Source organism: Alosa sapidissima, chromosome 7, assembly GCF_018492685.1.
Source record: "Alosa sapidissima isolate fAloSap1 chromosome 7, fAloSap1.pri, whole genome shotgun sequence".
Lineage (NCBI taxonomy): Eukaryota > Metazoa > Chordata > Actinopteri > Clupeiformes > Clupeidae > Alosa > Alosa sapidissima.
Window position 1 is genome coordinate 28,852,072 of NC_055963.1, and position 12,509 is coordinate 28,864,580.

General features: G+C 40.1%; 1 protein-coding gene across 1 annotated transcript; it reads left to right on the forward strand.

Annotated features, from left to right (window-relative positions):
- The first annotated feature begins 682 nt into the window (after positions 1-682).
- On the forward strand, positions 683-2,110 carry sst7 (somatostatin family member 7). Its single transcript, XM_042097063.1, has 2 exons — positions 683-1,023; positions 1,594-2,110. The coding sequence occupies exons 1-2, from the start codon at positions 922-924 to the stop codon at positions 1,819-1,821; spliced, it is 330 nt and encodes a 109-aa protein (XP_041952997.1). The 5' UTR covers positions 683-921; the 3' UTR covers positions 1,822-2,110.
- The last annotated feature ends 10,399 nt before the right edge of the window (positions 2,111-12,509 follow it).

Sequence of the window (12,509 nt, forward strand, 5' to 3'; positions counted from 1 at the left end):
CTTATCACTCTGGCCTTAACAGTTTAATCATTAAAAGGAATTGGCACACTTAATCACATGTTGTAAAACCATCCATACATTGCTTTACTTTTTCACATATTTTCATTCGTCATGTATTGCTTTTTTTGTACATAATCATTTTTCCTGCAAAAGTATCATTCGGAGAGGAATGGCCTAACAATCAACATCTGCAGTTTTTGCTGTGCCTGTGGTGACTTTGTCATTATGTGATAATTACATTGTTATTATCTCCATCATATAACCTGTTGACTTTGATGGGGCTGTGTGTGTGTGTGAGTGAGAGAGTGAATGGCATTATTCACTAATATCAAAACAAAAAATAATGCAACTTTTAGCTGTAAAATAGTTTAACAGTGAAAGCAAAGTATACTAATTGCATGCTATATTGGTGTATTCATGTAGTGCATCATCAGCTGGTACTTTTACGTATTTATGTCAGGGCCAGGTTTGTGACGTGTTTTACACAATTACCCACCCCTCACCATCGCCACGCAGTTTCTGTGAAGGTTACCTATTCAGTGCCTTAGTTTGTCCCTAACCCTGCCCCCCAGCCCCCTCAGCCGTCTCCTCCCCTACACCCCCACAAACACCATCACCACTAGCACGCCCCCACCACCTCCACCCCTCATCCACCATCCCCTGCGTCAGTAGCAGACAGAGAGGGTGCTATATAAGTGTTGCACCTGAAGCTCAAGCCTAAGACTCGCCATCAGTTGAATCAGCAGAACTGGTGACTTACCAACAGACACACCTCCTCTCTGAACTTCGCATTGATCCTGCTGTCAGCGTGATACCTTTCAGTTTCTCTCTCTCTTTCTCTCTGTCTGTCTGTGAGTCTTTGTCTCTTTCTGTCCTTCTCTGCTTCTCTGTGCCTGTCCTCTGTCCTTCTGCACTTGCATCATGCAGCTTCTGGCCAGCTTAGCGTCTCTCATGCTTGTGCTGTACAGCGTAAGGGCAGCTGCCGTGCTTCCTGTAGAGGAGAGGAGCCCTGCACATGCCAGAGTGAGTACTATTATTGTTATTATTATTGTTATTATTATTATTATTATTATAACTGTTATAGTTGTTTTTGTCATTATAGTCTGGTACATTTTTAATACTGTCTATTGGATGTATTTTGTAGGGAATGTCAGGTGTGAATATTGATAGTGATTGCACCCTATTCTAACTCCTGGGGCATGCATCATGGTGAAAAATGTTAATCAAATATGTTTGGCACTTTTGGCAACAGCAAACATAGTTTATTAAAAAGATAATGCTATCATGAAAATGTTATTCTGCAAGAATGAACTTAAATAACTAAATGACTAAAATATTAAATATTTATTTTTAAAAAATAAAATATTATACAGGTTTTAGCCTAATTCTGGAATGAATTACACAGAAATGTGTTATCTATCTGTTTCATAGATATTAACTATTAATTCTTTAGATCTGAGAGGGAATTTATGATCTCTGTAAAATTACTTATAGGCAGTTGGACCTTTTGTAGAAAATACACTAACTAATGCAAGCAGTCAGTGTATGATTTTTGGAAGTCCTCTAACCACTCAATTTCTGCTCAATTTCTAGGAACTTAGCAAAGAGCGCAAGGAACTGATTCTGAAGCTGGTCTCGGGCTTGCTGGACGGAGTGGACAGCAACATGCTCCCCGGGGACGTTGCACCCATGGACCTGGAAGAGCCGCTGGAGTCTCGTCTGGAGGAGAGAGCCGTCTACAACCGGTTATCGCAGCTGCCACAACGCGACCGCAAAGCTCCCTGCAAGAACTTCTTCTGGAAAACCTTCACATCCTGCTAACAGATTCCGACCACGGCAGAAACCCCTAATATCCCTTCGCCCTTGCGCCATCCCAAGCTAATGTGATCCCCTTCCAATCAAACTTCACGCCTCTGCACAGAAAAGATCAATTATGAACTGTGGTAGACCTCAACTGTACATAACATCCACACTGTCAGAAGGAAGGTCAGAATGGACTAAACTGACACAGTCTGTTTGTTGAAATACTAATGATTCTATTTATTTATGTATTTATTTGTTTATGGGTACGTTTAAAGAGAAAGACACAATAAAGCATGGCTAAGATATTTGTTTTTGACAAGATCTGTCTTTGTTCTTTGTTGTCACCTCAGTACTCAGTGAGATTTTCATCTGACGTTCTGATGACTGTATATTTGCACCTTATTCAAATGTGGGTAGCCAGAAGGACTTGGTGGGGTGTACACAGAGACCAACTGGAAGAAGATTCCACACAAGTTGGCTCTCACACAGGATGGGTCCCATTTTCATATCATATATTCCAACATGAATTTGGGCATTTTAATTTAATCGTAATGAAAAATGTATGAAGTAAGCAGATTTGTTCACAATTTGCTACCATTGAGGTTTCATTCAAAGATGGTGAGATGTTTCTGCGAATTGTAAATTAGGTCCGCACCCGGGTTCGGTAGACTGCGTTCACTATAGCAAAAATAAATGAACCATCGGTCCAAACGAATTCGGGTCTGGACCAAAGGGTCTAGTGTGAATGCGCCCTTAATGACAACTGAGGAAGAGCTCTCAAGAGCTTGTTTAACCACAGAGAAATATGTCAGTGATTTGCTGTGACATTTGGACTCAAAGTCAAAAACACTAAAATCATGCTTTTTAAATTCATCTATATTTGTTCAGGTTTGTAAATGTCACATATAATCAAAATAGTGAATGCTTGTAACTCTGCTAAATGTAATAGACCTACCATTCCTATATGGTCAATAATCAATGGTCAAATCAACAATAATAATAACAATACAATAATGTTGGCCCCCTGCATGCATTGGCAAAGAAGTGGAGATCTGATTTCCCAGTAGCATTTTAAACAGCAGCAAATATACTTTTTTCAATCGGATCAGAATGTCTGACGATAAGATATAAGCCTTTATGATCTGTCACTTTTAATAAATCGGTCATTGTTGCAAATATAGTAAACAGCAACACCTGACAGTCAGACCTTGTATAGATAAGAAAAAACACTCAAAACGCTAAAGAGGTTTTAACAGACGTGGCTTTGCACCGCTGTGGCACACAATTTATTGGGCACTGGTCAGAGCCACTGCTCAGTTAGAGGATAATAACCTGCTCCCACTGGCCACCAGCTGTTCGATTTTCACCTCTCGGGCTCCTCTCACACAGGTCAGGCTTTGAATACCAAGGGAGACAATGCTCCTACTGGCGTTTGTGATACACTTTTTGGCATACCACCTGTCTCAGTGACACTAATAGCCCTGGAGCCATAGATCTAGACCCTATGCAATGAAGTCATTATACCCCACACTTAAATGTCTGTCCTGACATTCAGGTTGTAAGTACAAATGACTTATTTTAGAAAAATCTATTTTTTGTCAGTGGTATTTCGTGAGCATCATGAAAAGTAATGATTTTCTGAAATGAAATGTGGGTATTTTTTTTTTACTAGAGAGAAAACAACCCACATTCTCATGGTCAGGTGTGTCAACTTAAATTGTCTTTCAACTCTTCCCCCTTATTTCCATAAACATTTATTATGTTTTCACAGATAGTCTTACATTCACAGCATACATTTATATTCACATTATATTGATAGCACAAAATACTATTACCATACTATTTCTTATATTGTCTTGCTTTGTGGTGCGATCTTAAAATGCCTGACGAAGATCTCTGATCGAAACGTTACATAATAAATTTTATGGGAGCATTGAACAGTTCAGAGAAACACATTTTTCTTTTGAAACACCTGAAAAAATCTTGTGCATACTCTGCATTTTGCTGTGTGTGTCATAGGCCCAACAGAGGATGGTTAATTCTTAATTTATATACAGATGTCAATGATTTTGCATCTTTAACTCCATTAAGTTCTTGAATTTCCCCTGGGGATCAATAAAGTATCTATCTATCTATCTATCTATCTATCTATCTATCTATTAACATGTATCCTATATGCAGTTTAAAAGGCAGTTAAGACATCACCCGATATCACCAAATTAGGAGATGTTTAAGCACTTTTTACATGGACAGTAAGAGCTTGTACATGTAAATGCATGTAAAAACTTTAAAAATAAATAAAAGTAAGACCATTCAATGCAATATTATCAGGAATCAGATCTTTGGAATTTAAATAGCCCCACATCATCACATACCCTTCACCATACCTAGAGATTGTTGGCATGGTGTTATTTCAGTTAGCCTATTAGCTGTTTGATTTGCATTGAGCTCAATGAGCATCAAACCAGCTAATAGGCTAACTGAAATAACACAATGGCAAAGGTATGGTGAAGGGTATGTGATGATGTGGGGCTATTTTAATTCCAAAGGCCAAGGTAACTTTATCAGGATGCACAGTATTCTGGATCCATGAAATAACTGGCCTTTAAAAATAAAAATCTACCTGTCTCTATGGGAATTTAACATAGGGGTGGCAATACTTATGACCCCTGTATTTTAAGGAAGGACATTTATTTATTTATGATACATTATTCATTCACTAAGAAAATTGGTGTCTTTAAAGGTTAGATATTTCCTAATTTTTCACTTAAGGCATTAAGATCAATTTCCAAAAGATGATTTTATATTCCTCTTTTCAGTCAACTTTAGCATGGGTGCCAACACTTTTGGCCATCACTGTAGTTGAACAAACAGAAAAATGCATTTATTGATAAATAGTCATCTGAAAAACAGAAAAACACAGCTCAGCATTAGCTGATTGGCCATTCTTGAGGGTAAAATACTGGTTTGCTTATTGACATATTTTAATTAATGTAAACATAGATTTTCGACTAGAAGACAACACTAATCAGCCAATTACAGGAAGACAAATTTCCGATGAATTCCCTGCCCTTTGCACCCCTACCTGCCATTAACGTGTGTGGACTTGGCCGTTTCACAGGTGTGTCTTCTGTTAGGGCCTGTCCACACGGAGACGCTTTTTAGGTTAAACGCAGAGGTTTTGCTTCATCTTGGCCGAGCGTCCAAACGAATCCTGTAAACGCACTGCCCGAAACCGCACTTTTCTGAAACCTGGTCCCAGAGTGGAAAAATCTGAGGGCCTGTCCACACGGAGACGCTTTTTAGGTTTAAACGCAGAGGTTTTGCTTCGTCTTGACCGAGCGTCCAAACGAATCCTGTAAACGCACTGCCTGAAACCGCACTTTCTTGAAACCTGGTCCCAGAGTGGAAAAATCTGAAACCGTAGCCCGTTTGAATTCGTTTAGACAGCGAAACCGCACATCCTGCTTGCGTATTGATGATGTCATCGCCACACCTCAGCTGCCCTGGAGTTGCACTTATAGTATTGCCTAACAATACTAGTTTTCATACATGACATTACCTACGATTACACTCCGTAAGATAAATATCACAACTGGTGCTGCGCAGCGCCGATAGCTTATGACTTGGTGGACTGAACACTGTTTTTCCCGGTGTTTTTTTATGCATTCTAGCTACTGTCAGTGACGCAAGAGAACTTAAGTTATTAGGAAAGTGCGGTGTAAGTTTAGGCTACATTAATTTGTGCGTAGTGCCAGTGTCATTCATTTATTTTACATGTCTTACAACATATATACATGCATTCACAGTCGAGTGAAATCAGATATAAGCATACAAAGACGCTTAGAACTCACGTTAAGCCGATGGTAGCACACTGAATGCAAATGCGCGATTTGATGCTGGCAAAAGTATTGACTGTTACTAACGAAGGTTTTATTGCAATATTATAAATGTGGCGACAGAATAGCCTAGAACTTGGGTAAGTCTTGCGTTTAGTAGCCTAATTGCGGTGATAGCCAAAACTAATGTGAATCACTGACTATCCTACAACCAAAGAAAGTAAAGGTGATTAGTAGGCCTACCTGCTTTAGCCAAATAAAGGACGGGACTGCACCCTTCACTAACCGTAAAATAAAGTGTATTAGTTTTACAGTTGACTGTTCACCATCAGTCCACACAAACAATTCTGGTTTCCTTGCACTAGCCATTTCGTTGTAGCCTATTCTGTCTGTTTGTAAAGCGCAAGTTTTGGTCAATTTCTGTAAAGTAACAGTGCCACCTATAGGCCTGGGGTAAGAAGTAACGTGTTGAGTCGTTTTGAGATGGATCCGTTTGGACGCAAATATTCTTGATACGATTCCAGGGAAGACGGAGATAAAAAAGATCGGTTTGGTACGTGTGGACTAGGCCTTAGCCTTGTGAGCTTTTTAGCCTGACAGGATCTTGTGGTGACTAATGCAAATAAAAGGCAAATGTCAATCCCTCTTAGCTAACCCTTTGTCGTCAAATGGGGATGATCACACCTCATTTTCTGAAAACCATTTAATTTCCTTCAAAAAGATGTGTGAAAAGGCAGGGCATGACCAGGGGCTACTCATTCATGTGATCTCTCTCTCTCTCTTTCACCTGCTCTCTCTCTCACCCTCGCTCTCTCTCTCTCCCTCTCTCACCCTCTCTCATTTCTGTCTCTCATATTCTCTGAGCTATGTGTGCGAATAAAAAGCTGAAACAGGAATAATAATGTTGTTACAAGGTAGTGAAAATAGATTAGAAAATATAGGGGAGGTGGTAGAAGAGGTTGCTTTCCCACAAAGGGAGTTTTATTCCATTTACATAGAAATGAATGCGTTCAGTACATTTTGGAGAGGTCAGTCCAAATGAAATTTCCTCAAGTCACAAATTTAATTTAAAAAGGAGGTAGATGAGTAATATTAAAACATTGTTGAATGACAGTGCTATAGCTATTAATTTACTCAAATGTCTCATTTGTGTTTGGGCAAATGGTGACTTATGACTCTATCAGTGCTGACTTCATTGCAGGAGTCTCTGTTTCTTAAGTAAAAGATCTGTGATGTTGTTGAATGAGTTGAAGGGCGAGCTCCCTGTGCGCCCAAGCAAAGTTGCACGTCATTAGTTCTGAATTTTCAGACTAGCCACAGATGCCGATAGCCAAGGGCAAGCCTATTTATCAATGTCAGTCATAGTAAATTTGTTTAGTTGTGACATTTCATATGGGTTGTCTAGGGCAAACAAACACACTATGGGTGAGTAGCTTCAGATATTTCAACCCTCCCCCCTCACCCCTGTCCTTCCTCTTAAAGAAAAAAAAAAGAAATGAAATGTCATGTAATAAACAAAACAATGACTACAGTGCCATTAGTGATAGAATTTCAATTTTGGATACATTTGATTTATTTGAGTCATTTCACAAAGAGTTCATTACCCTCCATCACGCAGCAGGGGAGGAGGACGGTGGGGGCGGTGGGACTCCGTCTGTGAGACGGCTCACCCCTGCACCTTCCAACCTCCCCATAGCACCCTGCCACGGCTTTGTCTCACGACGACGAGGCCGCCCAGTCCGACTGTGGGCTCATGGGAAAAAGAGGGGCTGAACGCGGAGCATGTGGGAGGGTTGTGTGACTCACGTTGTAGTGAACTACAAGACGTGGGAGTGTGTCAAGCGTGTGACACACATTGCTCATGATCACTGTCAGCCATGGCTCATCGTAGAGTATATTGTGTGGTGCTGTCGTGTCAGAGTAGACAAGGGATGATAACAGGTAAACGGGATAACCTGGGTAAAGTGAAATAACTAATTGGACAGTCACTGTCTCTGGCAAAATCTGTTGTGTACATGTGCCTAAACTTTTATACATACAATTTGTATCTTCATGTTGCTGCACCTTCACCAACACAACAACAGGTACAGGTTTACAATGCTCTGTTGAGTTTCTACCAGTGTTGTGTTACAAGAACTGTAACCAGGTCTCTCCCCACTTAAAGAGAGATTTGGGATGATACCAGGGGCGCAGGAGATATTTTGAAAGTGAGGGGGACCAAATTGTGAACACAAACCCATAGTGAGATCAGATTTCCAGATATCAGATCGCTACCTCTGGTCCACTTTCGACCATAAACTTGCCAGAATATTAAGATAATACCATTGATTGTTTTCAAAATATTTTTTGAAAAAATGGTCAAAACTGTGAGATGAGCACAATGCCAGATCTGCCCTCAGACCAGCTTCTTGCTATGTGCAATTCTACTTTTATTTATTTTAGATTTATTTCACACTATTTGGGCCAATGGTAGAAAACTCTAAAAGCAACATGGGATGTTGATATTTTATTAAGCCATGAATGAATCATCATGCCTATCCAAACATAGACTACATGATCAAATAGCCTAGTTAGGCCTATACTTAAATTGTCTGGTATAAACCAAATCAACTCTCCACTATGTGTTTGCAGTTAATATTTATGCAACGTTAGAACATGTTGGCTTAACAAGTTACCAGTCCAGAACACACAGAATTGCAAAATTGCAACAGAAAGTTGACTTTATAATCAACTACTATTTGTTCCAACAGCATTTAAACAAAGCATTTATAAAATTAAAAAATGAATACTGTTACTGTAGTAACTGTACCACATTATCCCAAGCTTCAAAGAGCTCCCCACATCTGTGACAGGCAGACGTGACGCCACTAAATTCTCACCTTGTTTACCCCACACTGAACGCGTAAGAACGCTAGGTCCATCACTCTGGGGTGTAGTCTGCTCTCTTGGATGTATGCACCAATGTAACTGACATATCCAATTTGTGTCTTGAAATTATGTTTGAAATAAATGTCTTTGAACAAAAACGTTGGGTATAGACTTGTATTTTATAGGCTAGTTAGGGTAGTAGTGAAAACGAGTTGATCAGTAGGCTAGTTGAGTTTGTTATCAATAAACATAACAGCTAATGTCATGTTGAGCAGGACACTAGGCTACCATAAATCCTCAAATTATGCCCGGGATTGATTCTATTTATAGCCAGACAAATAATGGCAGGTTCCCATATAGGCCTACAAGACGGGGTAACAATTGCCTATACCAACAATTGCCATCAGTCCACCAGCACTAGAAGACATTGTTTCGATTTAAGTCAATGAAATAACATCTCTTCTAAATATTTTATTATATTGTTGGTTGGATTAATAGCCTACGGTTGGCAAAGAAAAATCGTTTTCCTACCATGGGTCTCCAACACACATTCTCAAGCTCACTCTCTTGCCGCCCCTTTCGGGGTAATTGCCGGCTGAAGCCTAGGGTAGCCTACTACATTTAAACACAATTGTTTCGCGACTCAAGGCATTCCAGCCTACGAATTTAATAAAAAGTAGGCCTACTAAATCATGCACAATTAAACAATAACTCAATTTAGGCTACTTGGCTACGCAAATATTTTCCTATTAGGCTACAGCACAACCCCATACAATGAATGGCTGCCTTGTCTCGCAATAAACATCGGCGCTTGTTTCACTTCAATGTCACAATCCCGACATTTTTTCAACTGCATGAATCATAACCGTGAACCATCAAATATCTCCCAGATTTCAGTGCCCATCAGTCTAAACATTTAGCAATATAATCAAACAGTCCAAAAGTAAATTAAATCCCAAACCAAACCGAAAATGTTATGCTTTTGATAGCCTACCGGTATGCCGCTCCAAACGAAACGCATGTCTAAATGCAGGTTAGAAATTTAAAAAGCCTGCCTCGAATAGCCTACCAGCTTGCCTTAAATAAAGTTGCTGTGCTTTGCAAAAGACCCCAGCCATAATTTGAGGATTACACTAAGCAAGTAGCCTGGATTATTTTATGGTGGTTGTTAGTAGACAAATTGGCTTCAGATATCGAACAGAGTGAATATGAGATTGTGCAGTCTTAAACTGTAGATGGCTGTGGTTAGTGATGTGATCCTGTTAATGGGGAGTTTTACATAGTTAGCGCAAACCCTATAGGTTATTATTTATTTAGCGTACCTATAAGGCTTTTTTTCCTTATCAAAAGTGAGGGGGACGACGCCTGTCTCTTCAGAACTGCGTGGGACATATCCCCCACGTCCCCCGTGCCTCCTGCGCCCTTGGATGATACATTAAGCTGCACAGGTTAGTACCACTGGAATAATACAATTTCTCTTCTCAGTGTGAACTAATGAGAGCTGATGCGTGGTGCTGTGATTGTTTGGCTAGTAAGTGCTGTCTAAAAGCATATCATTATCCCTCCCTCGTGTTCCAATGCCACAGAGATGACTGAGAAAATAAGATGGTACGGACTTCATGAAGGGATGGGGCATGCCGGTAACCATAGAGACCCTGTCCCTTGTCAGAGGGTGCCTGTTTAGGGGGAAGGGACAGGATTCGTAAGTGACAAGGCAAGAGGGGACAACTTTTATCTGCTTATTACTGTGTGTCTACTGAACAGATCGATAGGCAATTTGATTCTCTCTATGTCCATGTTAAGGGGTTGTGATGTGTGATATTATTGATTGAGTCCTAATTGCCACAGAAATTATTGTAATTTACAGACACATGTTTAAAGATCATCAACATGCCCATCAATATTCTCTTAAAGCAGGTGACACAGTGACCATTTCTCTGTCTGATTTGCTCAGTCATGCTTAATGTTTAATAATACAATTGAAAACTCATAATTTTTGACTGCCACAGATCCTTTTCATATTGTTTGTTTGAGACACAATAGTTTGGCCCTTGACTTTATATCACAAGAATATATAATTACTGCACTATGTGATGACAAACATGTTTACTAAAGCAAGCACTCAACAAAAAAAATGTTTTGTCACTATTAGATCGGAGAGAAAAACAGTCGCTTGATGCATGCTTTTCAACAGCCCAGTGCCTCTACATACACATGCGAGAAGGACTGGCTAACAAGCTGAGCACATGTGGAGGCATCGGCTGATTACCTGCGGGGGGACTCTTAGGGGCTCTCCTAGCCATTTCATCTCTCGGTGGCTATTAGAGAAAATGGACTCCCGTGAGAAGAGGCCGACACATGCAATATTGACCATCTTGTTAAAGTGTGACACTGACCTGTAAGATGAGTCCCACAAATGTCTCAATCGGAGAGACCTGGTCTTGCGCACAGGAAAAAAGGATCAAATTAACCTATGGTCTAAAGGAGACGGAGACCTGTAATGAGTTTGTTGCTATAGTACACCATGGTATAGAATATGATTCTGACATTACTTACAACACTACAGAAAAAAATGTGTTACCATTCCATCCTCACACAGTCGGTGGTCTTGCCAAAAATCTACAAGTGCATGGAGGGTACCAACAGTTTTACAACAACAGTCATTTAACATGATATTGTAAGAATATCATATAAACTATGTAAGACTTTTTCCTGATGATAGTACGAATATTAAATATACTGTAATTTACAGAAGGATTTATATGCAGTTGCAGTGACTTTCCCCCCTATAATCCTATATGTTGAAATGGTGCCATGATGATTTGTTTTATTTCTTAAACATAGTACATAATATAAAATGCATTTGCTCAAAATATTTGTATCTGCTCATAGTGTCCAATTAACTCATGAGAAATGATTCTTCATTTGAAGCATTTTGAGTTTTACTAATACACCCTGTTATGTATAATGTATATCCTGTTTCACATTTTAATGCAGGTTAGCAGGTGGTGCACTCCATATAGGCTAAGTGTTCAGAAAGTGGTCTATTAGTGGTCTAATTAAGTTGTTGTAGGTACACTTATTCTTAACGAGGTAGTCAATGCTTATTTTTTTTTTATTGTTTTTGTAAACATTCTAACAGACACTAATGATTAAACTTTAAAAAATAAGCAACAACATGCTGGAAATCAATTACCTTCGATTCTCTTAATTATTACATTATGACAGCTCATAATTAAATTTGTTCAAAGAGCACTTTCAAAAACCAGGCTGGTGGAAGAGTGCTTTTGTGAGCCGTACAAGAGACTGTTTGGACAGACCAAACGTGGGAAGTAATTCTCACAGCGGGATAGAGGCGACTCTGGCGCCCTGTTGTATGTAATCTGTGCTGGCATTACTCAATAATCTTTGTTTGTATCGCGGACAGAACAAATGCTAATGTAGAGAGAGCACGTCTGTGAGCGCAGCACCTGTGCACCATCTCTCATCATTGCCTCCTCACTCCCAATCATAGATGAGTGTCGCGCTCTGTGTCACAGCGCCGAATTGTCAGAGAGCCGTGGGTGCACGGAACGGGCCATATGGGGACTTTAATCTGTGAAAAGAGGCATCTAGGGCTAAATTGAAAGAGTAATGGCCAGATGACGTCAGAGGTGAACTTCAACGCATGAGACTCAGCATTGATTTATCAACTACAATAAGGCCATCGTTAGTTTTTTTCCCTTTTGGTTAGGGAGGGGTTGGGTCTAACTAGAGCAGAATACGGCTTTCTACCCGGACCGAGCTCTCCGTCGCCCTTTTTTTTTCATCTTCCTGCTGTGGCCGGTGTCAGAGGTAATCACCTCACGCGGCTCACAATTAACACCCAGATGCGCCCACGTCTCATGTCACAGGCCTACACGAGGAACCACCGCTCACGTCTCCACACTTGTCACTGTTGTCACTCCTCAACACAGTAGGCTTGAATAGACATCCTAAATAATGTGCCATCTTAACGTG

What these genes read in the sequence shown, in the direction of transcription:
- sst7 (XM_042097063.1), top strand. Translation starts at nt 922, where the DNA reads ATGCAGCTTCTGGCCAGCTTAGCGTCTCTCATGCTTGTGCTGTACAGC. An exon ending in GGAGCCCTGCACATGCCAGA is followed by an intron (nt 1,024 to 1,593) that starts GTGAGTACTATT and finishes CTCAATTTCTAG; the next exon opens with GAACTTAGCAAAGAGCGCAA.